At 50.2% G+C, this 25,675-nt stretch overlaps 2 protein-coding genes across 7 annotated transcripts; one reads left to right on the top strand and one right to left on the bottom strand.

Moving 5' to 3' along the window:
• Window positions 1–44: 44 nt before the first annotated feature.
• RNASEH2C (ribonuclease H2 subunit C) lies at window positions 45–1,482 on the top strand. The gene is made up of 4 exons (XM_082748575.1): window positions 45–454; window positions 643–842; window positions 923–1,042; window positions 1,347–1,482. Exons 1-4 carry the CDS (start codon window positions 283–285, stop codon window positions 1,371–1,373), a joined length of 519 nt encoding a protein of 172 aa, XP_082604701.1. The 5' UTR covers window positions 45–282; the 3' UTR covers window positions 1,374–1,482.
• A 72-nt stretch (window positions 1,483–1,554) lies between these two features.
• On the bottom strand, window positions 1,555–8,986 carry KAT5 (lysine acetyltransferase 5). Of its 6 annotated transcripts, none has more exons than XM_082748507.1 (14): window positions 8,723–8,975; window positions 8,557–8,623; window positions 8,164–8,232; window positions 7,936–8,072; window positions 7,496–7,651; window positions 7,332–7,406; window positions 7,157–7,231; window positions 6,243–6,491; window positions 6,076–6,165; window positions 4,633–4,773; window positions 4,461–4,554; window positions 2,419–2,578; window positions 2,213–2,294; window positions 1,555–2,117 (listed from the first exon to the last, which is right to left on the bottom strand). In XM_082748507.1, the coding sequence occupies exons 1-14, from the start codon at window positions 8,732–8,734 to the stop codon at window positions 1,983–1,985; spliced, it is 1,542 nt and encodes a 513-aa protein (XP_082604633.1). In that variant the 5' UTR covers window positions 8,735–8,975; the 3' UTR covers window positions 1,555–1,982. The 6 variants fall into 6 exon arrangements, with proteins under 6 accessions (XP_082604633.1, XP_082604632.1, XP_082604635.1 ...); XM_082748506.1 differs by having other exon boundaries at window positions 7,496–7,678; window positions 8,723–8,946; XM_082748509.1 differs by lacking the exon at window positions 7,496–7,651 and having other exon boundaries at window positions 8,723–8,986.
• Window positions 8,987–25,675: the final 16,689 nt, after the last annotated feature.

Genomic DNA, 25,675 nt, shown 5'->3' with positions numbered 1-25,675 from the left:
ACAAACAAGCAACTCTCCCTACCAATAACATAAAAAGAGTAATTTTCGGAATAGTTTTAATTTTTTACAATAAGAATGTACCACCGAAAAACATGTTTGAGAAAAAAAGACCGGGACTTGAACACGGAGAGGAGGGGCTCGCAGGGGCTCAGAGGAGTCTCAGGGAAGGACTACGCCTCCCAGGAGCCTCTGCGCTGATCGTCCCTGGCCTCCCGACAGGCTCCGCGCGCTTTACGCGCCAGCTTTGGCCTTAGCCAGCGAGCGGCGGAATCGCGGCGGAGAATGGAAAGCAGCGACGAGGTGGCGGTCGAGAAGTGCCGCGTCCACTTGCGCCCAGGCACGCTGAGTGACGCCGCCTGCGCCACGCTGCATCTTCTGCCCTGCGAGGTTCAGGTTAACGGGCCCGCCCCGGTGGAGCGCTTCTTCACCCCAGCCATCCGCCAGGGTCCGGATGGTGAGCGTTCAGCGCGGGACTACGGCTCCCGGCAGCCCCCGCGCCCACCGCGCGCTCTCTTCGGCGAGGAGCGGCGCGAGGACTCCTGGGGATCGTGGTCCACCTGAGGTGGCGGGAGGGCCCCAAGGGGCTTGCCCCGCAAGGCCTGAATCAGGTCCTCACCGAGACCCTGCGCCTGCTTCCTGCAGGACTCGAAGTGTCGTTTCGGGGCCGCAGACTACGAGGCGAGGAGGTGGTGCTGCCGCCCGGCCTCGTGGGATACGTGACGGTGATGGAAGAAAAGGGAGAGGTGCCGGTAGGGAAGGATTTCTCGGAAGGTTCGTCGAATGATGATGAGCGAGAGGAGCAGGAGCTGGCGGAGCCCCCCGAGGCGCTGGAGCGGGACTTTGTGAGCACAGGGGGACAGGGGCGGAGCGGGGGTTGGGGCGGCAGCGGTGGCCCCGATGCTGAGCTGAGCCCCTTCCTCAGGACCAGTTTATCGGAGCTGCTGCCAGTTTCAGCCGCTTCACACTGTGGGGCCTGGAAACCATTCCTGGTCCGGATGCCAAAGTGCGCGGGGCCCTAACCTGGCCCAGCCTCGCTGCAGCGGTGAGTGGATGGACGGGCTCTCACTCTAACAACCCCATCCATTATCCTGTGACTTCAAGGTTATTCCCTGGGTTGTTCAGAATCTTGCCCGAGTGGATTTGGAGCTTAGGGGCCCGGGAGCACAATGGGGCAGATGGAGACTGGGTCTGGAGGATTAGAGGGGGGGGGCGCAGTGTGGTTTCCCCACCCCTGACCTGTCTAGAAGAGGGTTATCATTCTGCATAGCTTGGTCCCACCTAGAGTACGTGGGCCACCCAGTCACTGTATATCAAAAATCTAACAGTAGAGGGGACTCCTGTTGCAGATTCACGCACAGGTGCCTGAGGACTGAAAACCTGAACGTGACATTGAAAGTCACCAGTCCCTCCACCCCAATAAGCCAGCTCTTCATTTTGGAACCGCAGATTCCATCACCGCCAATAAACAAGCTCTTTACAGCATCAGTGAGTTTGTGGGCATGTTGGGAGTCCCCGAACTACACTGCCCCTTCTCCAACAAGAAACTTGCATGGCTCTGGCCCATAGAAAGAGTTTATTGCCAAGGGGCAGTGAGGGCAAAAGAGGCCAGAATTTTGCAGCCAGGACCCCTTCCCCCGCAACTCCTACTTTACAAAAGGAATTTTTACAGCCACTGGCCCCCTGTACAGAGTGTACCCACTCCCCCACCCCACCCCCCCATCCCACTGTACACAGCTGCCTGGCTCTGTCCAGTCTCTGGTTCACAACAGGCCCAGACCTGCAGCCGGCTGACCTTGGAGCTGATCTGAGCCCTGAGCTTACCCTGGTGCTAGGCACCAGCAGCCCCTACCAGGCCTGTCCTCTCCTTATGGCGCTGTCCTCAGCGCCACCTCCCCTGGTGTGCCTCCGGGGGCCCCAGTAGGGGTGGGATGTGCCGTCAGCCCCAGTTCTCCTTTGTCACCACTGCTGTGGCCAGTGTCCGGTCACCACTTTCCCCTCTTGCTCCAGTCCTTGGGAGTGAAGTGCAGACACTTGGAGTCGATCCGAAGGAGCCTCTTGAGCATAGCTCTTTCGTGTCCATCCACGATGTCCTCGGACAGCGTGAGGATATACTGACCCTGGATGGGAGACGGGGGCCAGAGGGGGTCAGCCCATGTGGGGCCTGCACTCTGCAGCCCTACACGCACCTGTCTCCCTTTGCCTGCCTCCCTACCTTGTAGTAGTTGATGAGGTTGAGGTATTGTAGAGTGGAAATGACATCTTCCTTCTTGATGCTGGTGATTTCACTGATCTCGCTGTGGGAGGGCAAAGATCAGGTCCTCTGGAGGCCTTCGTCTCTGCCCCAAGCCCCCAGGAACCCCAGGAGTGAGGATGGGCCATGCCATGCACCCCCAGGGGAGGAGGGAGGGCCAGGCTCACTTGATGGTGATCTGTGGCCTCTCCCCGCTCTCTGACTTCAGCCCCATCAGGATCTCCAGAATGGTCTGGGACCAGTAGCTCCGGTAGGATAGGAGGCCAAGGTCTGAAAGGGGCTTCTCAGGAGTCCCCGTTTTTCCCTCCACTTTAGAGAGTTCATAGCCTACAGCAAGGGAGCAGGAAGGGGTAGGTCAGCGATCACACCTTCATGCAACCAACGTTCCAGAACACGAGTTAGAGAAGTAAACTGCCGGGTTCCCATCTCGGTCCTGCCCCGTGGGGCTTGTCTGTTTCGTCTGTTTCCCTGTAGAGAACTAAGAACCATTCCTTCTTCATCTCTGTGCGGCAGAGGTAGGTACTGATGGGAACAGCTATAATCCCAGGGGGGTGCAGAGGAAATGGGAGGAAAGGCAAGTGCCTCCGATTTTCATCATTCCAGACTCTGGCCGTCAGTGAGAAGGGAAGGCAGACCCCATGTTTGCTCTAGGCCGGAGGAGATTTGGCTCTGCAGTTAAATCAGTCCCCCTAGCTGCAGCCCGAGGAGCATCAGCTGCTCCAAGACCACAATGGCAAGAGAGAGGCACCAATGCACTTCCTGGGTCAGAACGTGGCCACTGCTCAGTAGGTAACTGACCTCTCCACGGGTTCTCTCCCTCTGACTGCTCTGCCCTCCTCCACCCCCTGAGCACTGGCCACTGGCACACAGTTCCCAGTAAGACCCTCAGGCCCTGTGGAACCTTATATAGCTTCATGTCTCTTGACAGAATCTTCATTGTCCCTCAGGGTTCTGGGGTGTCACCATTACCTCTAGAAGCCCTTCTTCACCCTCAATCATAACTATGTTGGGTCATGGCCCTTTCTGCCCACCCCTTCCAATCTTGATCAGTCAGCGTGGCCCAATTTCCTGTGACTTCCACTGACCAGCTAGCTGGGAGAGGGACAGAGAGGCTGCTGCTTTAGAGAAAAACAGCCTGGAAGGGGTAGGAGGCACACCTGATTCCTACTGAATTCTGCTGGGCCCGCCAGCGCCTGTGGAGTCCCGACAGACCATCTGGAGGCCACACTTGCCTCAGCAGGGAGCTCCCGGCCCCTCCCTGGCAAACGTCTACCTGCCATCAAGTACTGCCCACGGTGGATGCTTCTGGAGCACCTGTCCGCTCCTGCGGGGGAGAACCCAGTGCCTCGCGCTGGTCACCTTGCTCACATTCTGTTTCCACTGAGGTCTGACCTTTAAGGCTTAGATTCATTTTAAATGTCTGCCCACCCTAGCAAGCTGAGGGCTTTCTGAGGATGGGACCCCATCCCGGCTTCATTCTGTTAATAATATTCCTCAAATAGACCGTGACCTTGATCAAGTCAAGCCTCTGCGTCTTCATCAAACAGCTGAGGCGCCCCCTCCTGTCTCTCAGGTCAGGGCTTGATTACCCCAAGGGTTCCACCGAGTGGTGAGTTGAACGGAGTGGGATTAAGCTGCTGGGAAGCAGAAGGGGCAGCTGGAGGACAGAGAAGAGTTCACGTACAAAGGAGTTGAGTCCCTCATGGCCTTCACAAGATGGACCTGCCTGAACCCAAGGAGAAGAAGCCAAAGCCATATGAGTCAGTGCTTCCTTGTTTTTGCCGAATTAAGAGCATTTTGAACTTCCGCCGCCTGCAAGGCTCAGGCCACAACTAGTCAAACGAAGCACTGCTCCTTGCTCAGGAATTTGTATGATGGCCCAGAATCAGACAGACAAGCAACAGGGGCTCACCTGCCTTCTGTCCAGGGCCCTGGGCGGGAGCAGATGAGTCAGAGTTGGGAAAAATTGGGTGGTGCTTAAAAACTTTTGCCAAGGAAAAATGAGGAGCTGCAAACCTAGCCCAGATAGGCAGGGCAGTCACCCTGAGCATGGAGGGAACCTTGGCCAAGTGCCAGCTTGCTTTCTGGCCAGCCAGGTAGGGCTGATGATCACAGCAACCTAGCACCTAGCGGAGGTGTGATGGCAGCCCTGGTCCCAGGCCTGGCCCTGCAGGCCCACCCACCCCCAGCTGAGCTCGCAGGTACTCACTGAACTCGATCAGCAGCTTGCCATAGCCCCGGCGCTGGTAGGGAGGCAGGGTCAGGATGCAGGCCACGTTGTAGTCTTCCGTGGATTCCTTTTCCTGGAAAATGGGGGTGAGTGAGTGAGGCGGAGCCACAGCTCCGGGCATGGCCGAGAGCAGGTCCCCGTGAGTGCTCACCTTGGAGAAGTAGCCCACGATGTGGAAGCCCTTGCAGTCATACTCTGTCATGACGTAGAAGAGGAAGGGGTCTGTGTCATAATACAACGTCTTGTGGTCAAGGAAACACTTGGCCAACAGACACAGGTTCTGGGAATAACTCTGCAAAGGAAAAGGCTTGTCACCGCTCTGGGTACCCTGTCTTAAATGTGGCCATTTGGTATCTCTACCAGAAGCTGGTGACAGGTGACGACCCTTCCTCCCTGGCCCCTGGCCCGTTCTCTCAGTCAGGCTGTCCCTGGCACTCAGGCACAGCTACTTCTCAGTGGCAAGGAGCGCGTGTACCCGCTCCGGGAGAGTGTCTGCCCAGCTGTCTTGCTGGGGAGCTGGGGCTGGTTTACCCCTGTTCCCCACACCTCCACCTAAGGCCTGCGGGGGAGCTTCCACGGCCCTCTACTTTGGTCGGTCCAGGAAGACAGACTGTGCCAGGATTTAGGAGAGCAGCTCTACCCTGGTGACAATCTAGGAATCTGCTTGTCAAAAACCACGACACTCTCCTGGCCGACAGTCACACCTGCTGGAGGCGGATCTGTCCTACAGCGGAGGGAGGATATTCTGAAACTGAAAGTAACAGCTTCAGGAGCAAAACAATCTTACTGCTCTGCTTCACCTCCATACATACGTCCCCCCACACACCAGACTTGGCTTTTTAACCAGCTGCTGGGCACTGCCATCTGAGCGCCTGAGTCTTAGTAACAGAACAGGGGTGAAAGCAGCACATCCTTCCCTTGAGCCTCCTCAGCAACCGAGCCAGAGCTCTCCCGCGCAGTCCAAGATGCCTTCTTCTCCCCCACCGCCCTCTGTGCCCCAGGGAGGGTCTCGCAGTCTTAAGAGTACACCCAGATGGCTCCCTTCTTCCTTCCCGCAGCCAATGACCCAGGCAGGTTTGAAGCCCCAAACCTACAGTGACCGCTCCCCCTCCCCCAGCTGACCTTCTCGCCACCTGAGCTCTGTCTCAGAACAGCCTTGCCTCTCCTCTCTGCCTTTCAGCGGGAATGATCCTGACCTTTCATACCATCTGGACATCCGTCCCCGCTGCTTGGGATCCCCTGACCTACCCCATCCTTCATGTCAAGGATCAAAGACCACCTCCTCTGGGAAGCACTGTGGGCCATCTCCCAGTCCTCATAACCCACCCTTTGTTTCGTGACCCTTAGCCCCAGGATCTAAGTGGACATTGGCAAATCGGTTTTTTCCACGGACTATGAAACTTAAAAGGTTTTGTCTAATTACTGGTCAGTATATCCCCCAATACCTGCCTTATAGCAGGAATTCAACAGAAATGGGATAAACTAATCTGTTGGCCAGGCTGCTCTGTGTTTTCCTGAGCAGGAAAGAGCTGCGCGTTTCACTTCCCCCAGATCACCAGTGCCGATGACTCCCCACTGCCCCTTGGTCACAGACCTTGTTCTTACGGCCGTCAATCTCAAAGAAAGAGATGGTGCCCTTGCGGTAAATCTCATTGCCTGGAGGATGTCGCAAGTCACACTTGGTCTGAGGAAGAGAGGAGGATCAGAGGCAGGGACTGCATGGGGGGTGGTAGGAAAGCAGCCCCCCAGGACTCCTCGTACCAAGTGACGCTGCAGACACTTGAGGCTGCGGCCGTATTTGAGGCAGAACTCGCAGAGGTAGAGGACGGGCAACGTGGTGAGCTCCTGTGGGTACGGGGAGAAGTACCACGGCTTCAGGCGGTGCCGGCCCAGCTCGATACACTCAATGTTCTTCATCCGGGTGACAATGTCGTCGTGGCTCCGGTCCGACACCAAGCTGCCAGTCATGCGTGGCGCCGACGGTATTCCGTCTGAGCTGTCCTGGGAGTCCTGCCCAGGGCCGGTGGAAAAAACACCAGGTTACAGAAAATAGCTCAGGCAGGACACCTAACAGCTCGCATAACCCTTCTGCAGCTTTCCTTGTTCAAGCCTAGCAACCAGCCAAGGGAGAGGGGGAGGCCGGTACTACATTATATCCCCCACTTTCCAAATAAAAGGAAACTTGGAAAGTTCTCAATTGCGGTTTGAAAGAGAACACTAATGATCGACCCGAACCAGCTCTACCTGGCTCCTAATCCTACCAACAATCATCACTGCCATCACCTCCTGTTTAGCTATTAATTTATTTGTGTTTGTTTTTAAAAATGTTATTTACTCATCAGAGAGCAAAGCAAGGGGAGCTACAGGCGGATCAGGCAGAGAGAGAAGCAGAATCCCCACTGAGCAAGGAGCCTGATGCAGGACTCAATCCCACTGGGGTCATGACCTGAGCCGAAAGCAGATGCTTAACTGACTGAGCCACCCAGGCGTTGTTTATTACCTTTTACAGTAATCTCTACACCCAAGGTGGGGCTCCTAACCCTGAGATCGAGTGGCACACGTTTCCAACTGAGCCAGCCAGGTGCCCTTTCTTGTTTCTTTTTAAACCCATCACTAAACTCTCTATCCTGCCATGTTCCTCCTTTTCACTCAGCTTCCCTCCTTCCCAGACCTACCTCATCAGTGCCCAAGCAATTTGATTTTCGCTTCCGTCCTGGCTGAGCTGCCACTGCCCTACGGGCCGATCCATTCTGCAGGTAACATGGGGAGAGAGAACGGAGAGTGGGGAGAGGAGCCTGAAAGGGGCTGCCGGACGGGAAAAGGAAGAAGAAAAGGGTCTGGGGGACTCACCTGGGGAAAAACCGAGGCTGGAGCTGTCTCGCTGGGCACTGGAGTTGCTGGTGAAACCACCTCCACCTTCCGTTTCTGCAGAGAGAAACCAAGAAAGGTGGGTCAGAAGGTAGAGAAGGTGGGACCTCAGAGGAAAGCAAGGTCCCTGGAATTGCTGAGGGTACCGTTGAGCGGTGGTTGGGCTGCAGGCAGGAGCTGGAGGAGAGCGGCTGGTCAGGCTCGCCACCGGGAATGGCCTCCCGCTCCTTGGGCAGGTTGAAGCGGAGTGTGATCTGGACCGGGATTGGCAAGGTCTTCCCGCTGGCCTGGGCGGAGGCCGGCTGTAGAGATAGGTCCAGGGTCTTCCTCTGGGGTGGGGATGGTGGTGGGATGGGAAAGGGGAGTAGGGGCCCCTCAACGTGGAGTAATCAAGCCCCACCCTCTGCCCTCTCAAGGACACAGGAATAGCTACTGGACTCTGGAAGCTACAATTTTGCCCCCATCCTTTGCAAGCTGAAGCCAGAGCGGAAGGGTGCAGACTTCTACCCATCCAAAAGCCCCTGAGGCCAAGAGATGAGAAAAGTAGGAGGCAGGAGAGAAAAGGTGAAGCAGGGGACCTACTCACCACCTCTCTCTCTGGAGAGCCGGGGCGAGACCCAGGAAGTCCGTTCTTCGTGGGGGTCTTGGCCTCTTTCTTGGGGAACTGAATCTTCTTCAGGTCCAGCCGCTCGTGGGTCACCCATTCATCCAGGCGTTTGTTGACTGCAGCAGTGGGGATGGCTCAGGAAGGAATGCCAGAGGCTGTCTCCCAACCCCACCCTGCCTCCCTACCTCACCCCAGCCCAGGACTCACAGTCAATATAATGGACGTAGAAAAGCTTGCGGCCACTGATGTCCTTCACACTCAGGATCTCGGCCAGGGCTGTGGGAACAACACAGGCAGGAGCCTTAGTCGAGCCAGGCGATGAGAATCCACCCTCCTAAGACCTGATCTCCTCCCCCAGGCCGGATCCCTAAGCCCCAGCACTTAGAAGCTTTCACCCGAACCCCCTTTAGTCATCAAGTGCCGCCCCCTCCCCAAGCCCCGCCCTATCCATTGGAGAGGCAGAAAGCCACGCCCCTCCTGGGTATCTGCGCCCCGCCCGCCTCAGGATTATAGAGGCCCCACCCCCTCCCGAGGGTTCGGTTGACTCCCTCCCGCCCCTCGCCCTCAGGTTCCTTAGCCCCGCCCCCCGACGTCACTCACGCCACTCATCTTCGTTGTCCTGGTTCCGCCGAAGCACGGGCAGGCGGCAGCCCTCGATTATCTCCCCCTGGGGAGACAGCGCGGCGCCAGGGTCGGCTACTGGGGGGCCTCGGGTTCTACCCACCTCCCCTGGCTCCCTCCGCCCCGCCCCGGGCACCGGACTCACCACCTCCGCCATCTTCCCTCCCTCCACTGCCACTTCCGGCCCCTCTGGGAGACGTCACTTCCGGGGTTCAACGCGCCGTAGGCCCGCGCCTCTTGAAGCCGCTTTAGAAGAAGACTTTTGAGAGACACCCCTGTCCAGCTGGAAGCAAGCAGCCGTGCCGTTTGGCTGGCGGGAGAGTGGGGTGTTTTAAGTTTCGGTCCGAGTCCTGGGCGGAATCCCCGAAGCGCGCACAACGATTGGAGGAAACCTGAGTCCGTCACGTGACGCCCACCGGGCGCGACGCCGGTCACGTGGTTACAGCGCGAGTCACGTGGGAACAGGTTTGTGCTTCGAGGACGACCGGGCTCGGGCGTCTCCTAGTGGCCGCAGGAGGCGTCGCCGGGATCGCAGGAGGCGTCGCCGGGAGGAACTGCGCTTGCTTGGCGCTGGGGGGTGGGTAGGGGGGTGTCTGGGGGGAGTGGGGGGCTGGGGAAGTGGGCGGAACTGCGGACGGACCTGGTGCTGGGTGGTTTGTGGACTTCCTTTCCTGGTGATGGGGATTCAGATGTTTCGGTTTGTTGTTTTGTATATTAGATTTATTTTGTTTTATTTTATTATTTCTTTTAAAAGATTTTATTTATTTATTTGCCAGACAGAGATCACAAGTAGGCAGAGAAGCATGCAGAGAGAGAGGAAGGGAAGCAGGCGCCCCACTGAGCAGACAGACCGATGCAGGGCTCGATTCCTGGACCCTGGGATCATGACCCAACCCGAAGGCAGAGGCTTTAACCCACTGAGCCACCCAGGTGCCCCTAGATTTATTTAAAAAAAAAAATGTTCATGCATGCATTCAACAGATATTTAGTGATCCTCTAGCATGTGCCAAGCATTGTTCCAGGAGCCCGTTATACATTAGTGAATATGGTGAAGAAGCCTGGCTTCATGGAGCTTACAGTCTTGGGGGTTGGGAGGAAAAGGAGAGGTATACATATCAAGTGTATTTAAAATTAAGTTATTTAGTATATGAAAAAGTGTTACGTGTTATGAAACCGCCCCCCCCCAAAAAAAACCTACAAGCCAAAAGACATGGGTAAAGAGGTTGCAGGTTTTTTTAAGATTCAGTTATTTATTTGACAGACAGAGATCACAAGTGGGGGGAGGATAAGCAGTCTCCTCGCTGAGCAGAGCGCCCATGGGGCCTTGATCCCAGGACCCTGAGACCATGACCTGAGCTGAAAGCAGAGGCTTAACCCACTGAGCCACCCAGGCACAGAGGTTGCAGTTTTAAATAGAGTGCTCAGGGCAAGCCTGGCTGTAATTGTTTTATTTGACCAAAGCTTCAGAGGGGTAAAGGGATGAGCCAAGCAGATAATCTCGGAGGAAACTGTCCCCCTCAAAACAGACCATGATAAAGGGGTGAAAAGTATGGTCTCAGACCATCAGGAGTAAATGTGTGCAGTGAACATCTTGGTTGGTTGTCTTATAGACCAGGATTGAGCAAACTGGCCTATGGGCCGAATCCAACCCACTTCTGGTTTTCCTACAGCCAGCCAGTGGGATCACTTTTATAACTGTTAATGGCTGGGAAAAGATCAAAAGAAGACTATTTTGTGATATGTGAAAATTATGAGGTTCAAATACTCCTCATTTACATTTTATCTCTGAGGTCTTTCACATTAAGAGTGAATAATTGTGCCTGGGATGTGGTCCATAAAACCTAAACCATTTACTGCCTGGCCCCTCACAGAAAATGTTTGCCACTCTTTGCCTTATACACTGTTGTGTTGTCTGTTCATTACAAAAGTAGGTTCTTTTTTTTAATTAAGATTTTATTTATTTATTTGAGTTGGGGGGAGTATGAGAGGGGAGAAGGTCAGCGGGAGAAGTAGACTCCCCATGGAGCTGGGAGCTCAGTGCAGGACTCGATCCCAGCACTCTGGGACCATGACCTGAGCCGAAGGCATTTTCTTAACCAACTGAACCACCCAGGCACCCCAAAAGTAGGTTCTTGACTGTACATATTGTGCTGTTCCCAATTCATTTGCTTAGCAGCGTAAATTAAACACTTATCGCGAAATACTCTTAGCAATACTTTAATGACTACATTGTGCTTTGTTGTTTAGATACATCTTACCTGCCATAACCAGTTACTCCTTGTTGAATATTCCAAGTTATTTCCGATTTTCCCCTATTACAAACAGTGCTACAAACAGCGTCTTTCCTTACGTGTACAACCTTCCACATATTCATAACAGCTTGATTTGTATTGAGGATATAAATGGGGGAATGATTGTATCTGCCTTTTGGAAAGATCACCCTGCTGGCACTGTCCTTGAATTAAAAGAGGTAAAACCAGAACGGGACAAATCAGAAGACTGTCAAAATTGACCGTTTGCTGATAGCAGTCAATAAATCAATAAGTGTTTATCCAGGACCTTCTATCTAGCACAGTTAGTACTGGTTCTGTCCCTTGAGCCCTGTCAGAGTCATCAGTGACCCACGCTAATCCTGTCGTAGCTTCTTGATCCTCTTGGCAGTGGCATTTGGCATTGTTGGTCATTGTCTCATTCTTGAAACGCTCTTGTCCTTGTTTCCAGGATATCAGACCCTCCTGGTTCTCATCCAACTTCCGTGGCTGCTCCTATCTCCTCTGCTCGTTCCTCTTCCTGTCCATGACTGCTGAGTGTTCACGGGCCCCAGGTTCGGCCCTGCACGTCGTGTCTGTGTCCACACTCTCCCCTCATGGTCTCCTGCAGGCTCGTGGCTTTAAATACCATTCACGTGCTGAGGTTTCTCAAATTCATATCTTGAGCTTAGATATCTGCCCCCAACTCAGCCTCACCGTCCGTTCAGCGTCTCTGCCTAGTTGTCTAGAGATCATGTCCAGAACCAAACTCCTGGTCTTCCTTCCCAACTGTCTCCTCGCACCGTCTTTCTTGTCCTTGTCAGTGATGTTTTATCCATCCAGTTTCTCAGACCAAAAACCTTGAAGTCACCCAACTTCCTCTCATGGTAAGCCTTCTAGGTTCTATCATTTCTCTCTGCCTTCATCACTACCACTTTGGTGCAAGCTACCACCACCTCCTCCCAGAACTATCACGATAGCCTCATCCACGGGAACAAGAGGGATCATTGAAAAATATTAATTCACACCCAGGCACTTGGGTGTCTCACTTAAGCATCTGATTCAGGTCATGATCTCAGGGTCCTGGGATCAAGCCCCTTATCAGGGAGTCTGCTTTTCCCTCTCCCTCTATTCCTCCTCCCCTTTGTGCGCACATGCACACACACTCTCTAATAAATCCATCGTTTAAAGAAATATATGTGATTTACACCGTGTCACCTTGATGATCAGAATCCACCATTTTTTTGTCATTAACTCAGAGTAAAACTCAAAATCCCTGTATATATCCAACCCCATGACAACTCTGCTTCTCCTGCTGTCCCCTCACTACGTTCTGTCCACACTGGCCTCCCCATGTTTCCAGGACATAGCAGGAAGTTCCTTTCTCTGGTCCTTTGCTGTTTCCTGCCTGCAATATTTCCTTCCCATTTATCCACCTGGCTCAGTCTGTCACCTTATGCAAGCCTTTGCTCAAATGTCGCCTTCTCGGTGAGGCCACCACTGACCTCCCCAGTTAAGCCTGCCACCCCCCCCCACCTCATCACCCTCCTCCTTTGCTCATTGTCTTTGCAAATTCATATCTTGAGCTTAGATCTCTCCCCCCAACTCCTACATAGCCTGGATCGCCAGTGGTCAAATCATGTTTTTCTTACTCACTTGTTAACTGTCTTTCCCTCACTAGAACGTAAGGTCCATGAACCCAGGGACACAGTATTTATACTGTTTGGTCCAGTGCTGTTTTCCCAGCTTCTAGAATAGTGCCTGACTCATAGTAGGCATTCAGTTATCAAGGGATTAAGCACATGGTCTCCCCAGGGAGCCAGAGATGTGCACTGACATTTACTGCAGAGAAAGATTAGTCTTGTGGCATGGGAAGGAAAGCGCAGAGGAGACAGATCCAGGGGGAGATCTGCAGTTTAGAGGATGAGTAAATGTTGGCCAGAGAAAGGACTTGGGGATATTCCAGGAAGTGAAGACGGAGAGAGTGAAAAGGGAAAAAGAAACAGCTCGTGACCAGGGCGTCAGGCATTCGACAGCATTCACGGAGCCGCAGCTGCGTGCCGCACCGCGCGGGAGCAGCCTGAGTGGAAACAGAGGAGGCCCCTGTTGGAGGGGGATGGAATCGAGCAACTCACAAAACAGAACAAAAATAACCCCGTGGAGAGGGGTAAGTGTTGACGGTAAAAGCAGCGTGATCTGGCCAAGAACGAGGCGCAGTGGGGGCCTCTGTGAGGGCTGTCCGTCAGGATTTCTACCACCCAGAGTCTCGCAGCTCCCTGCTTCCAACTTTCAGTGAGGGAATGTCTTGGTCCATGTGGCCCAAAGACACACAGGACTTGAGGGTGGCTTCTCTGTCGGTGTCCTCAACAACAAAGCTTCTGTCTTTCCACTCCAACCTCCTCATGGTCACCTTCCTCCTCCATTAAGGTGGGCTTCTCTCCCGATCACAGGACAACTGCACCTAGCTGTAGGGCCTCTGTGTGTCCAAGGCCATGTCTGAGGAGAAAAATGTCCTACCTGCCTGTGGAAGCAAAGTCCTGGGGACCCCTTAGAGTAAACCATCTCGGGGCACGTGTCTCTGCCTCAGCCAGCGCCGCTGGCCAGGGAGGATGGAATTCTACTGGTGAGGACAAACCAGGGTCTGTCCGTCCAGACAGCACGGCAGCGGCAACCAGGAGAGGCGGGAGGGTTGTTGAGGCAGCCAGCATGATCTCCCTGCAGGAAAAAGAGACCAAACACTGACTCTTAAATATGGAGAACAAACTGGTGGTTACCAGACTGGGGTGGGGAGGGGGGGTTAGGTGGAGGGAATGAAGAGCACACTTATCCCAACGGACACAAGGTCATGGACGGAATCACCGTATTGTACACCCGACGCCAACCTAGCCCTGTAGGTGAGCTCTGCTGGAATCGAAATTGTAGAAACGAGGAGGGGCAGCTGCAGAAGATCTGGAGGAGGCATGTGGCAAGCAGCTAGAACGGCGAGTAAGGAGGTCAAGTTCAGTGTTCTCCAGGAACGAGAAGCCAGTGTAAATAGGGGGATGATCATCCGGGAGCCAGAGGGCGGCAGGGCCCAGTCGCGGAGCCTTTTGTGGCACTCGTGTGAGGAAGTTAGATTTTGCTTTGCTGTAATGGAAGCCCTTGAAGAACTTGGAATAAGAAAATAATGTATCCGATTAAAGTTCTGAAAGATGACTTGAGGGAATGAAGGTTGTTGGGGACAGGGCACGGAAGCAGCAGCCTGAGGACAGCTGGCTCTTACTGCCACAGAGGCAGGGACAGAGGTGCCTGCAGACTGAGGTGTGGCCAAAAAGCATGGTGACAGAAAAGACCCTGCCTGGGAACAGAAGACAGGGACCTTGATCCCGCTGAGGGCTTGTGGTTCTCTGCCCAGGCCCCAAATCTCTGGGGTTCTTAGAATAAGGAGGATCCTTATTCCAAGAATTTGTCTCTTCGAGGAAATGAACATGGACTTGTGTTTTTTGAACACACGCACTGCAGTTATGCCTCGTAAAATCCCAAATCATTGAGATGCTCGCTGAACTCAAAGTGCGGGTTAAAGCTGCTTGACACAGGGTCCTAGGCTGAAGGCTCAGGTCTGGGAATCGCCACTGTAGACAGCAGCAAGGCCAAGCAAATGCTTACTGGGTGGAGTAGCTGAGTGAGCATCGTGGACCACGGGGCTCTTTGCCCAGGTGGTGGTCAATGAAAGCGAGATTGTGAAGGGGTTGAGAAAGTGGAAGCAGCAGACGCCGCCTTTATGGTAGTTTGAGTTTGAAATGTTTGAGAAGCTTGAATGAAAAATGGAAGAAAATTATCAAAACAAAACTATGAGCTCTGGGGCTGAGCCTGGGTGGCCCAGTCGATTAAAAGACTAACTCTTGATTTCAGCTCAGGTTGTGATTTCAGGATCGTGAGATCAAGCCCCGCGTAGGGCTCTGTGCTGGGCATGGAGCCTGCTTAAGATTCTCCCTCTCCAGGCGCCTGGGTGGCTCAGTGGGTTAAAGCCTCTGCCTTTGGCTCAGGTCATGATCCCAGGGTCCTGGGATCGAGCCCTGCGTCTGGCTCTCTGCTCAGTAGGGAGCCTGCTTCCTCCTTCTTTCTCTCTGCCTGCCTCTCAGCCTACTTGTGATCTCTGCCTGTCAAAAAAATAAATAAAACCTTAAAAAAAAAAAAAGATTCTCCCTCTCCCCTCTGCCCCGCCCCCCATCGTGCATTTGCACGTGCTTGCTCTCTCTCTCTCTCTCCAAAAAAAACAAATACACTATGGGTTTTTATTTTTTTCTTTTTTTGTAAGGTAGATAGCGGTTGGAGGGGGAAACCAGAGGGGACAGAGAAGGAAGTTTCTTTAAGACATGCATGAGCTGGACACTTAGTTATAAATAACAGAAAACCAAGAGTAAGCTGGTTTAATAAACTGAACTTCTTACCTCCTTGGAAGTGGAGCAGCCCCAAGGCTGCTTGGCCAGTAGCTCAAAGATGGCACCATCCCCCACCTAGGGTCTCCGCAGACCACCAGCTCAGTGGGTTGGATTTGTTCTGTGGGGGAGTCCCCGGAGGGGTGGAATGCCTGCAGTGGCCACTGGGCCACATACATCTGCTTTCACACCCAGCGCTTCCAGGCAGGAATTCCTCCTCCGTGTTTCTCCGGAAATGTGTTTTTCTGAATCCTGAGCAGGACCAATTTCATCGGTGTGTGGACCTGTGCAGTTACACAGGGCCCAGAGCTTGGAAAGGTCCTGCACTTAGTTTAACGTTCTACTGTTGCCATCTTGGAAATTCTTAATAACTGTTTTTTCACTTTCTAAGATTTTTATTTATTTATTTGACAGAGAGAGACACAGCAAAAGAGGGGATACAAGCAGGGGGAGTGGGAGAGGGAGAAATAAGCTTCCCACTGAGCAGGGAACCCAATGCAGGGCTCGATCCCAGGACCCTCAGACCATGACCTGAGCCAAAGGCAGATGCCCAATGCCTGAGCCACCCAGGTGCTCCAAAGATTCTTCTTAATAACTTTTATTTATATATATATATATTTTTAAAGATTTTATTTATTTATTTGCCAGAGAGAGAGAGAGTGAGAGCGCACAGGCAGGCAGAGTGGCAGCAGAGGCAGAGGGAGAAGCAGGCTCCCCACAGAGCAAGGAGCCTGATGTGGGACTCGATCCCAGGACGCTGGGATCATGACCTGAGCCAAAGGCAGCCGCTTAACCAACTGAGCCACCCAGGCGTCCTTTAATAACTTTTAAACAAGTGCCCCACTGTTTGTGTGGCTGGCCTGATCCTAAAAAAAAAAAAAAAAAAAAAAAAAAATCTCAGCAAAAAAAAAAAAAACAAAAAACAAAAACAAAACAGGGTGCCTGGGTGTCTTAGTTGGTCAAGCGTCCAACTCTTGAGTTCAGCTCAGGTCATGATCTCAGGGTTATGAGATTGAACCCCACATCGTGCTGGGCGTGGAGACTGCCTAGGAGTCTTTCCCTCTCCCTCTGTTCCTTCCCACCCACCAAAATCAGAAGAAAGTCTTATAATTCTCCTACAACAGTTAAAGCTTAGCAGTAAACATGGACACGTTAGTGCTTAGTGGACAATCACTCCCACTGATGGAACATCCTCAGCAAATGCAGAACCAGGAGTCCATAAGAAGGAACTCACCATGATGAAATTAGTTTCGCTTATGGTTGTTTCTATGTTGCAAGGATGGGTTCATGGCGCTGTCTCTGCTAACAGTGAGGCATTGTTTTGTCTTGTTTTGTCTTAATTTTGGTAAAAATATATATATATATAACATAAAATTTAACATTTTAACCATTTTTAACGGTACAGTTCAGTGGCATTAAGGGCATTCAGTGCTGTATAGCTATCACCGCCATCCATCTCGGGAATATTTTCCATCCTCCCCAATGGGAACTTTGTACCTGTTACCCAACAGCTCCCCATTTCCCTCTCCCCAGCCTCTCATAACCACGATTCTCCTTTCTCTCTCTAAGAATTTAACTGCTCTTGGAAACGCATGTAGATGGCATAGTTTCATATCTGTTTTTTGCATCTGGTTTACTTCACTTAGAACAATGTTTCTAAGAATCACCCACGTTGTGGCAGGTGTCAGAGCTTCATTCCTCTTTAAGGCTGAATAACATTCCATTACATGGATAGACCACACCGGTGAATCATTCCTGCAACTCACATCCTACTACGTCTATATCCAAAGTGGCCTTTATACAAATCCTATGAATGGTGTTCTAAGAGCTCACACCTTTTGGAAGTCAAGTAAGTCCTTAAGGGGTGCCTGAGTGGCTCAGTCGTTAAGCGTCTGTCTTTGGCTCTCATGATCGTGGGGTCTTTGGATCGAGCCCTGCATCAGGCTCCCTGCTTGGTGGGAAGCCTGCTTCTCCCTCTCCCACTCCCCCTGCTTGTGTTCCCTCTCACTGTGTCTTTGTCAAAAAAAGAAATAAAATCTTTAAAAAAATAAGTCTTTAAATTGGTCATTTTGACATGGGATTCTGTGTAGTACTGCACACCTTGCTAGGAGATCCAAATGTTACATTATCCAAATACTGTCCAATAATGTTCCCTGGGGTATTCCAACATTTAAGTATCAGCTGTGAGTGGGGGGCCCAGCTGGCTCAGATGGTAGAGTGTGCGAATCTTGATCTTTGAGTCGTATTTGAGCCCCACATTGGATACGAAGTCTGCTTAAAATTAAAGATTAAAACTGGGGCGCCTGGGTGGCTCAGTGGATTGAGGCCTCTGCCTTCAGCTCAGGCCATGATCCCAGCATCCAAGGATTGAGCCCCACATCGGGCTCTCTGCTCAGCGGGAAGCCTGTTTCCCCCCTCTCACTCTGCCTGCCTCTCTGCCTACTTGTGATCTCCCTCTGTCAAATAAATAAATAAAGTCTTTTTAAAAAAATAAAGATTAAAACATATACGTGTTAGCTATAGGCTACAGTTCCTTGTAAAAACTTCAAGAGGAGAAAGGCAAAGAGACAAAGAAGATGTGAGTGTTGTAAAATACTCCCAGCAGGAAACCAGAAACTGATTGGAAATCTGAATTAACAATATTGATTTCAACAGCACAACCAAAATCAGAACGGGCAGATGAAAGGTTCTCCCTGTTAAAAAAAAAAAAAAAGGAAATGAGCTTATATGAAGTGTATATGCCCACGTTGAAGTGGCTTGCAGACGCCCTTTCAAGAGTTTGATCAAGGTCAATGTAAAATGAAAAAATGAAAGAGAGGTTTTTACATCTAGAATATTTATCACAAAACAGTTGTCAGGACTATCAAGTGGCTAATTCATGCTTTGTATGTTCTGTGTTTTCATTTTAAGAAGTGGTAACTTCTAGATATTAAGTACTCATCGTATTTATTTCTCAGTAATTGGCCTTTAATTGGCATTGGACTTGTTGAGTTCCTTTTTTAAACAATTGTAGTTACTTGAGAGAGAGAGCACACACACGTGCACAAGGAGGGGAGGACAGAGGGAGAGGGAGAAGCAGACTCCCCACTGAGCAGGGAGACTGACATGGGGCTTGATCCCAGGATCAAGACCTGCCAAAGGTCATGTTGCTCCCCCTGCTTGTGCGCACGCTCTCCCTATCTCTGACAAATAAATAAAATCTTTTATTTACTTATTTAATTTTTAAAATATTTTTTATTTACTTATTTGACAGAGGTCACAAGCAGGCAGAGAGGCAGGCAGAGAGAAGGGGGGGGGAAGCAGGCTCCCTGCTGAACAGAGATGCAGGGCTCGATCCCAGGACCCTGAGATCATGACCTAGGCTGAAGGCAGAGGCTTAATCCACTGAGCCACCCAGGCGCCCCTTATTTAGTTATTTTAGAGACAGAGATTGCACAAGCAAGAGGGCAGAGGGACAGGGAGAGAGAATCTCAAGCAGACTCTGCACTGAGTGTGGAGCCCAACATGGGGCTTGATCCCATGACTTTGAGGACACAGCCTCAGCCAGAACCAAGAGTTGGAGGTTTAACCCATGAGCCATCCAGGGGCCCTTCATTTCCCTACTTTTAATCTTTTATTTCATCAAATGTCTGAATCAGATGGAGATTATTTTTAATTGTCATTGACATATTCACAAGACATATTAGTTCATAATGATAAATCTTTCAGTTATTATATCTTTTTCCAGAAAGCTCTGAAACTTTTCGTACAAGTCTATTATAGGAAAATGATTCGCTGTTTGTTCCCTCGTATTTATTTATTTATTTATTTAAAGATTTTATTTATTTATTTGACAGAGAGAGAGAGATCACAAGCAGGCAGAGAGGCAGGCAGAGAGGGAAGAAGCAGGCTCCCTGCTGAGCAGAGAGCCTAATGCGGGGCCGATCCCACGACGATGAGATCATGACCTAAGGTGAAGGCAGAGACTTTAACCCACTGAGCCACCCAGGTACCCCTGTTCCATCATTTTTATTTAAAAATGTATAAAATATTGTGAAAGATAGAGAATGACTTATGGGTTTGGGGAGGAGGGAATGCATAGGTTAGAGAAAGAAAGGAGGGGGTGGGCAGAGAGAGGCCCCCTAGAGGCTGGAGAGAGGAGCTGATGCCTCTTACAGGAGGTCCCAACGCTTCCCTTCCCCCCTGGAGCCCTTCCTCTGACCTTTCACTGCTCTTCGGGTTTGGCCCCTCCACGGGGTGATAATGCTTTCCCAGCTCTGACGCCTCTTCCTCTGGACCTCACAGCCCAGGCTGCTCGTCATCTGGCAACATGTGTGTTTCACCCCGCACCTTCCCACACTCAGGGTCTTTGGGGCCGGGACCATTTCTGCGTGGTCCACCCCTAGTTCCCCAGCGCCTGCACAAAAGGGTCTCTCAATGAACGTTTGCTGGAAGAGTGAATCTGACCCCACAGTTACCTGCGAATGGGGTTTTGTGCTGTACCCACTTGACAAATAAACCATGAGGGCTCAGAGCTTGGGGACTTAACCAAATCCTAGAACCAAGAATTAGCAGAGCCATCATTTGAGCACAGACCCTACCTTCCAATCCACTGGCCCACCGCCTGCTAGCCCTGCTCCAGGAATCCCAGAGTCAACTGGTCAGGGACCTGGGGGAGCACAGACCCCACCTCAGCAGAGAGACTTGGGAGTGGCCTTGGTGGCTACAACAGTGACTGCGGGGCAGGAATCCTTTTAAGTTCTGCGTGTCATCTTGAAGTTTACACGAGATTTCTTACTCGAACTCAAAGCTTACATGAGATTTCTTACTCAAACTTAACGGAAGTAGACTTTCGTTATTGTTATTAGGTAACATTTATCTGCTCCAATAGTCCTCATAAACGCACTTCTGCATGTCTTGTGGTCTTCTGAGCGATAAGATTGACTTAGGCTCTGCCTGGAACCATTCTGAAGAGCGAGGGTTCAGCAAGGCTTTTCAAAAGTTTTATTTCACTGCATGGAGTGCTTGGCGGGGCATAGTCAGGTCAGCATCCAGCTCTTGGTTTTGGCTCAGGTTGGGATCTCAGGGTCCTGGGATCAAGCCCTGCATCAGGCTCCACGCCCAGCATGGCAGCGGCTTGGGGTTCTTCCTCTCCTCTCCCTCTGCCCCTCCCCACTGCACTCGCTCACGCGCGTGCTCTCTCTTTCCCAAATACAAAAATTAACTGTTTTGAAGTTTTCATTCACCAGAAATATGCTTTTTGCTTAAAAATATGTCTATCCCTGGAGCACCTGTGTGGCTCAGTGGGTTAAGCCTTTGCCTTCGGCTCAGGTCGTGATCTCAGGGTCCTGGGATCGAGCCCCACATCGGGCTCTCTGCTCAGCGGGGAGCCTGCTTCCCCACCCCCCTCTACCTGTCTCTCTGCCTACTTGTGATCTCTCTCTGTCAAATAAATAAATAAAATCTTTAAAAGATATAGGTCTATACTTTAAATTTTTTTTTTAACTATTTCTATTCTTGGATGAGGCACAACCATTACAAAGCCTGGTCCACCTCCAACATCCCGTCGGTTTTGTTTCTCTGGAGAACCTGATGAATATGTGGCCATAACACGTGTGTTTTTATGCCTATGTAGTAAGATTGTGAATGTGTGCAAGCGTTTGTACACAGGATGTGTTTTCGTTTGGTTCCTTAGTCACTCTTCGTGCTTTGAGCAAATGCACTCCCCTCACTCCGCGGTGCCTTGTGGGAGCCCCTTCCCGGCAGGTGTCAGCAGCCCCTCTTCCTTCTTTAATGCCTGTAGGATTCCACAGGTGGAATTCAGCTCTCTGGGGCCTTTCCGCTTTGTTCTTGGCTTTATGCCAACACGAACACAGCTACAAAATATCCCTCCGAGTCTAAGGGATTTGTTTCCTTCAGCAGGATTGCTGGATTGAAAGAATTTTCAGTTTAACCCCGTATTAGCTAAATGTGGTTGGTTTTTTTTAAGCAATGAAAAATGTCTGAAAATTCCTGTTTCCCCATCTCCCCATCAGCCACAGATCTTAAAGGCCTTTTTAATTTCCGCCAGACTGAAGAGTCACGTGGTGGAGTCGCATGGCTTGAACGTGCATCTCCCAGCCTTTTCCCAGTTGAGCACCTCTCCTTCTCTTTGTTGGCCTTGGGAGCTTTTCTGCTGTGAGTTGGCTCTCTGTACGCTTAGCTCACTTTCTGTTACGTTGTTTGTTCCACCTGGATTGGTAGGAGCTTTGCCTCACAAATATCTTTTCTAAATCTATCCTCTCTGTCTCTTTGCGGTGTGGCTGGCATCTTTGAGGATACATTTAAGGAATTTTTTTATTAAGTCAAAGATGGCAGCCCTTCCCGTGATGACTTCTGGGTTGGCAGCCTTGGGGAAGACGGTCTCCTCATTTTTTCAAGTTTCTTATGCGATATTTATTATGTTATTTTTAACATTGAAGTGTTTGATCTTTCTGGAATTTATTTTGGTCCAGATTAGCAGTGAGCTGTTTGCCTGCACCTCTCATTACCTAATTCAGCTCTTTCCTACTGAATCAAAATACCCTGTGTGTCCTGTATTAATCCTAAAATGTATTGGGACCCAGTTGAGTCCCCAGTTTGGCTCTGTAAATTCATCTCCTTCTTTGCAAATACTGTATTGATTTGATTATAACGGCTCCCGTCTGGGAATGCAAGGCCCCCTCACTATTCTTTTTTTTTTTTTTAAGATTTTATTTATTTATTTATTTATTTGACAGACAGAGATCACAAGTAGGCAGAGAGGCAGGCAGAGAGAGAGAGGAGGAAGCAGGCTCCCTGCTGAGGAGAGAGCCCAATGTGGGGCTTGATCCCAGGACCCTGGGATTATGACCTGACCTGAAGGCAGAGGCTTAACCCAGTGAGCCACCAGTGCCCCAGGGGGTCTCAATTCTATTCCAGTCAGCCCATATGTCTGTTTTTATGCCATTATTACACTATTTTTTTAATACCTAATGTAATTTAGCTTGTATTACAAGCATTGCTGTCCCCTGCATTTAGTGTAATGAATGATATACTTGGATTATATCTTGTCAATATTACTTTATGGTTAGATATTATATTTATATTTATTATATAATATTTATATTATTTTACACTGTTATTTCTTATTTTGCTTTTGTTTTTTTAATTTAAAATAAATCTTTTCAGGGTGCCTGGGTGGCTCAGTCCTTCAGCGGCTACCTTTGGCTCAGGTTATGATCCCCGTGTCCTGGGATCCAGCCTCACATCTGCTTCTTCCTCTCCCATTCCCCTGCGTGTGTTCCCTCTCTCTCTGTCTCTGTGTCAAATAAGTAAAATCTTTTTAAAAAATAAATATTACCTATTCTTTTTAAAAGGTTTTATTTATTTATTTAACAGACATCACAAGTAGGCAGAGAGGCAGGCAGGGGGTGGGGGGGTGGGGAAGCAGGCTCCCTGGCGGGGTTCAATCCCAGGACCCTGGGATCATGACTTGAGCCGAAGGCAGAGGCTTTAACCCACTGAGCCACCCAGGCACCCCTATCTATGTTTATTTTTTTAATATTTTATTTATTTATTTGGCAGAGAGAGACACACAGTGAGAAAGGGAACATGAGCAGGGGCAGTGGGAGAGGGAAAAGCAGGCTTCCCACTGAGCAGGGAGCCCGATGCCAGGCTTGATCCCAGGACACTGGGATCATGACCTGAGCCGAAGGCAGACACCTAAGGACTGTGCCACTCATGCGCCCCTCTATCTTTTTCTTTCTTTCTTTCGTTTTTTTTTTTTTTTTTTTTTTAAGATTTTACTTATTTGAGAAAGAGGGAACACCAGCGGATTTAGGTACAAAAGGAGAGGGAGAAGCAGACACCGAGCTGAGCAGAGAGCCCGATGCGGGGCTCGATCCCAGGACCCCGAGAACATGACCTGAGCCGAAGGCAGAGGCTCAACTGACTGAGCCACCGAGGTGCCCCAGATCTCACCTATCTGAAAAATGTTTTAACATACAGTTAAGTAAAAGCGATGTTGTAGAAAGAATCCCTGCTCTGCCATTTCCTCGCCATCCGACTGAATAAGTAATTTAACTTCTCTGAGCCTCACTTTCCTAATCTATAAAGTGTGAATAATTACACCTCTTTCGATCGGTAGGTGTGACAGATAAATAACTGTCGAGTACAAAGGTCTTAGTGGAGTAAGCACACAATGACAGCAGCTAAAATAAATTTGGCTGAATCAAAGACTGCGTGTTTAGTTGATGATGTCATGGGGGAGTTAGCACTGCTGAGTTCTTGTGAGGTTTGAGAACCTCTTCCTTGGTCTTTTTTTTGGAGAGAGTGGGAGACCACGTGCTTTTCTGGGGGTGTGCATGGGTGTAGAGGCCAAAGGAAGTTCGGGTTTGGACTAGTTGACAATGAGAACCGGAGAGGGAGCTGCCCAGGGGATGGGCTGCGATCAGGATGCAGAATGACTTCACTGTGACATTCAGGGGGGCTTCTGGTGTCCTCCAAAGATAGAGCAGAGGGAGTAGGAACTTTGCCAGGCAGAGCGCGGAGGACCTGGTTGGAAGAGGACATGCGAGAGAATCTGGGAGGGTAGCTAGAAGTCGAGAAAGAAGCTGCTGCTGGGGAGTAGGCTGACAAACAGGGAACACAGGAGGAATAGATGGGCTTTGTGACTTTAAAGGACATCTGTCCATCTCTCCATCCATCTTCCTATCCATGCAGTAGTCGCAACATTGTCAAGAAAGCAGAGAACCTTTATTTTCTGCACAATTCAGCGCCATCTGTGTTTTGAGGTCCATCATGCCTGGACGGTGGGGAAATTGATCTCAGTAAGTTTTGTGATGTGGATTTGAATCTCAGGTAGAGATGGAGAGAAAGGAGAGGGCTTGCCTGGAGCCGTGGTGTTAGTCATCTGACCTTGGTAGCTGAGAGCTGTAGCTCTCTATGGAACAAGAAATAATTGCCAGGGATAAAGAGAGACATTTTATAGTTGTAAAGGGGTTATATTGTCAAGAAAACTTAGAAGTACTAACTGTAGGCATTCAGTGAGTTTCTAAATTCGTGAAGCAAAGACTGACAGAACCAAAAGGAGAAACAGAAAAACCCGCAATTAGGGACTTCAGCCCTCATTTCTCAGGAACTGATAAAAACAGGTACAGAAAATAACAGTAAGTATATAGAAGACCTGAATAATACTACAGACCACCTTGACCTAACCGATATTTATGGGCCAAAGATAGTGTCTGTATCCACCAGTCAGAATGAAAGACTTAATAATACATGGGGCATTGGGTCCTAGATGGGTCCTGCCTCACTAGTGAGGAATAATTAGCCCCAAACTAAATGCTGCTCTAGTCCCACCTAGTAGATCTGTGGTGTAAAAAAAAATATATCGTCTTTGTCGGGGTTCCTGGCACAGAGCTCAGAAACCCTTGGAATTTACTGAATGATAGGAATGTCTTTTGTTATTCATAATGAGCCCCTTAAAGTAATACTCAAATCTGTGCTAATGAAATGACTACTGGTGGGCCCCTTGATAGCTTCAGGATGGGAGCTGGTAGCCGGAGGAGCCAACCATGAGATTCAAGGGTTAGAACTGTTAGCCCCACCCCCAACCCTGAAAGAAGAGAGAGGGACTAGAGGTTGAGCTCATTACCAATGGCCAATGATTTAATCAGTCGTGGCTGCCTAATGAGATCGCAACAAAAACTGCTAAACCACAGGATACACAGTTCTTCCCGAGTGGTAAACACCCAGACCTGGGAAGGTGGTGTGTCCAGAGAGTGCCTGGAAGCTCTCCAAGCCCCATACCTTCCCCTGTGCCTCTCTTCTGTTTGGCTGTTCTGAGTTATGTGCTTTGTAATACACCAGTAATTCTAAGTAAAGCACTCTCCTGATCTCTTGTGAGTTCTACTGTCATTGAACCAGAGGGAGGAGGGCCATGAGAACCCCCCAAATTTGTAGAAGGCCAGTCAGACATGTGGGTAGACTGGGGATCCCATGCACCTGGCATCTGAAGTGGGGGCAGTCTTGTGAGACTAAACCCTTCACCTGTGAGTTCTGCGCTAACTACAAATAGTGTCAGAACTGAAATGAATAGTTGGACATTCAGCTGGTGTTAGAGCATTGGTTGGTGTGAGGGAAAAAACTCTCTAAATCTTAAAAGCAAGACTCAAAAGAATCAAACCATTACCGAATAATTTAACTGTGTCCCAGAACACAAGTCAAGAATATTTATAGGGATACAAAAATACAAAAAAGTAAAATTCAGAATGCTTGGCATCCAGTAAAAGATTACAAACATGCAAAAATGTAGGAAAATATGACCCACAGGGAGAAGAAAAATCAGTCAATTAAAACTGACCCAGAATGAACAGATGTTATAATTGGCAGATAAGGACACTTAAAAATATAACTATTCTGGGGGCACCTGGGTGACTCAGTGGGTTGAAG

The sequence above is a fragment of the Mustela nivalis genome (genome assembly GCF_964662115.1).
Source record: "Mustela nivalis genome assembly, chromosome: 9".
Classification (NCBI taxonomy): domain Eukaryota; kingdom Metazoa; phylum Chordata; class Mammalia; order Carnivora; family Mustelidae; genus Mustela; species Mustela nivalis.
Note: the sequence above shows the minus strand (reverse complement) of the source record. Positions and strands in the feature narration are given on the sequence as shown.

Coding starts and splice junctions, on each gene's coding strand:
- RNASEH2C (XM_082748575.1), top strand. CDS start 283: ATGGAAAGCAGCGACGAGGTGGCGGTCGAGAAGTGCCGCGTCCACTTG. Junction 843..922: donor AGGCGCTGGAGCGGGACTTT/GTGAGCACAGGG, acceptor CCCCTTCCTCAG/GACCAGTTTATCGGAGCTGC. Junction 1,043..1,346: donor GGCCCAGCCTCGCTGCAGCG/GTGAGTGGATGG, acceptor CTCCTGTTGCAG/ATTCACGCACAGGTGCCTGA.
- KAT5 (XM_082748504.1), bottom strand. CDS start 8,734: ATGGCGGAGGTGGTGAGTCCGGTGCCCGGGGCGGGGCGGAGGGAGCCA. Junction 7,679..7,935: donor GCTCTCCAGAGAGAGAGGTG/GTGAGTAGGTCC, acceptor TCCCCACCCCAG/AGGAAGACCCTGGACCTATC. Junction 4,555..4,632: donor TCGTGGGCTACTTCTCCAAG/GTGAGCACTCAC, acceptor CCCATTTTCCAG/GAAAAGGAATCCACGGAAGA.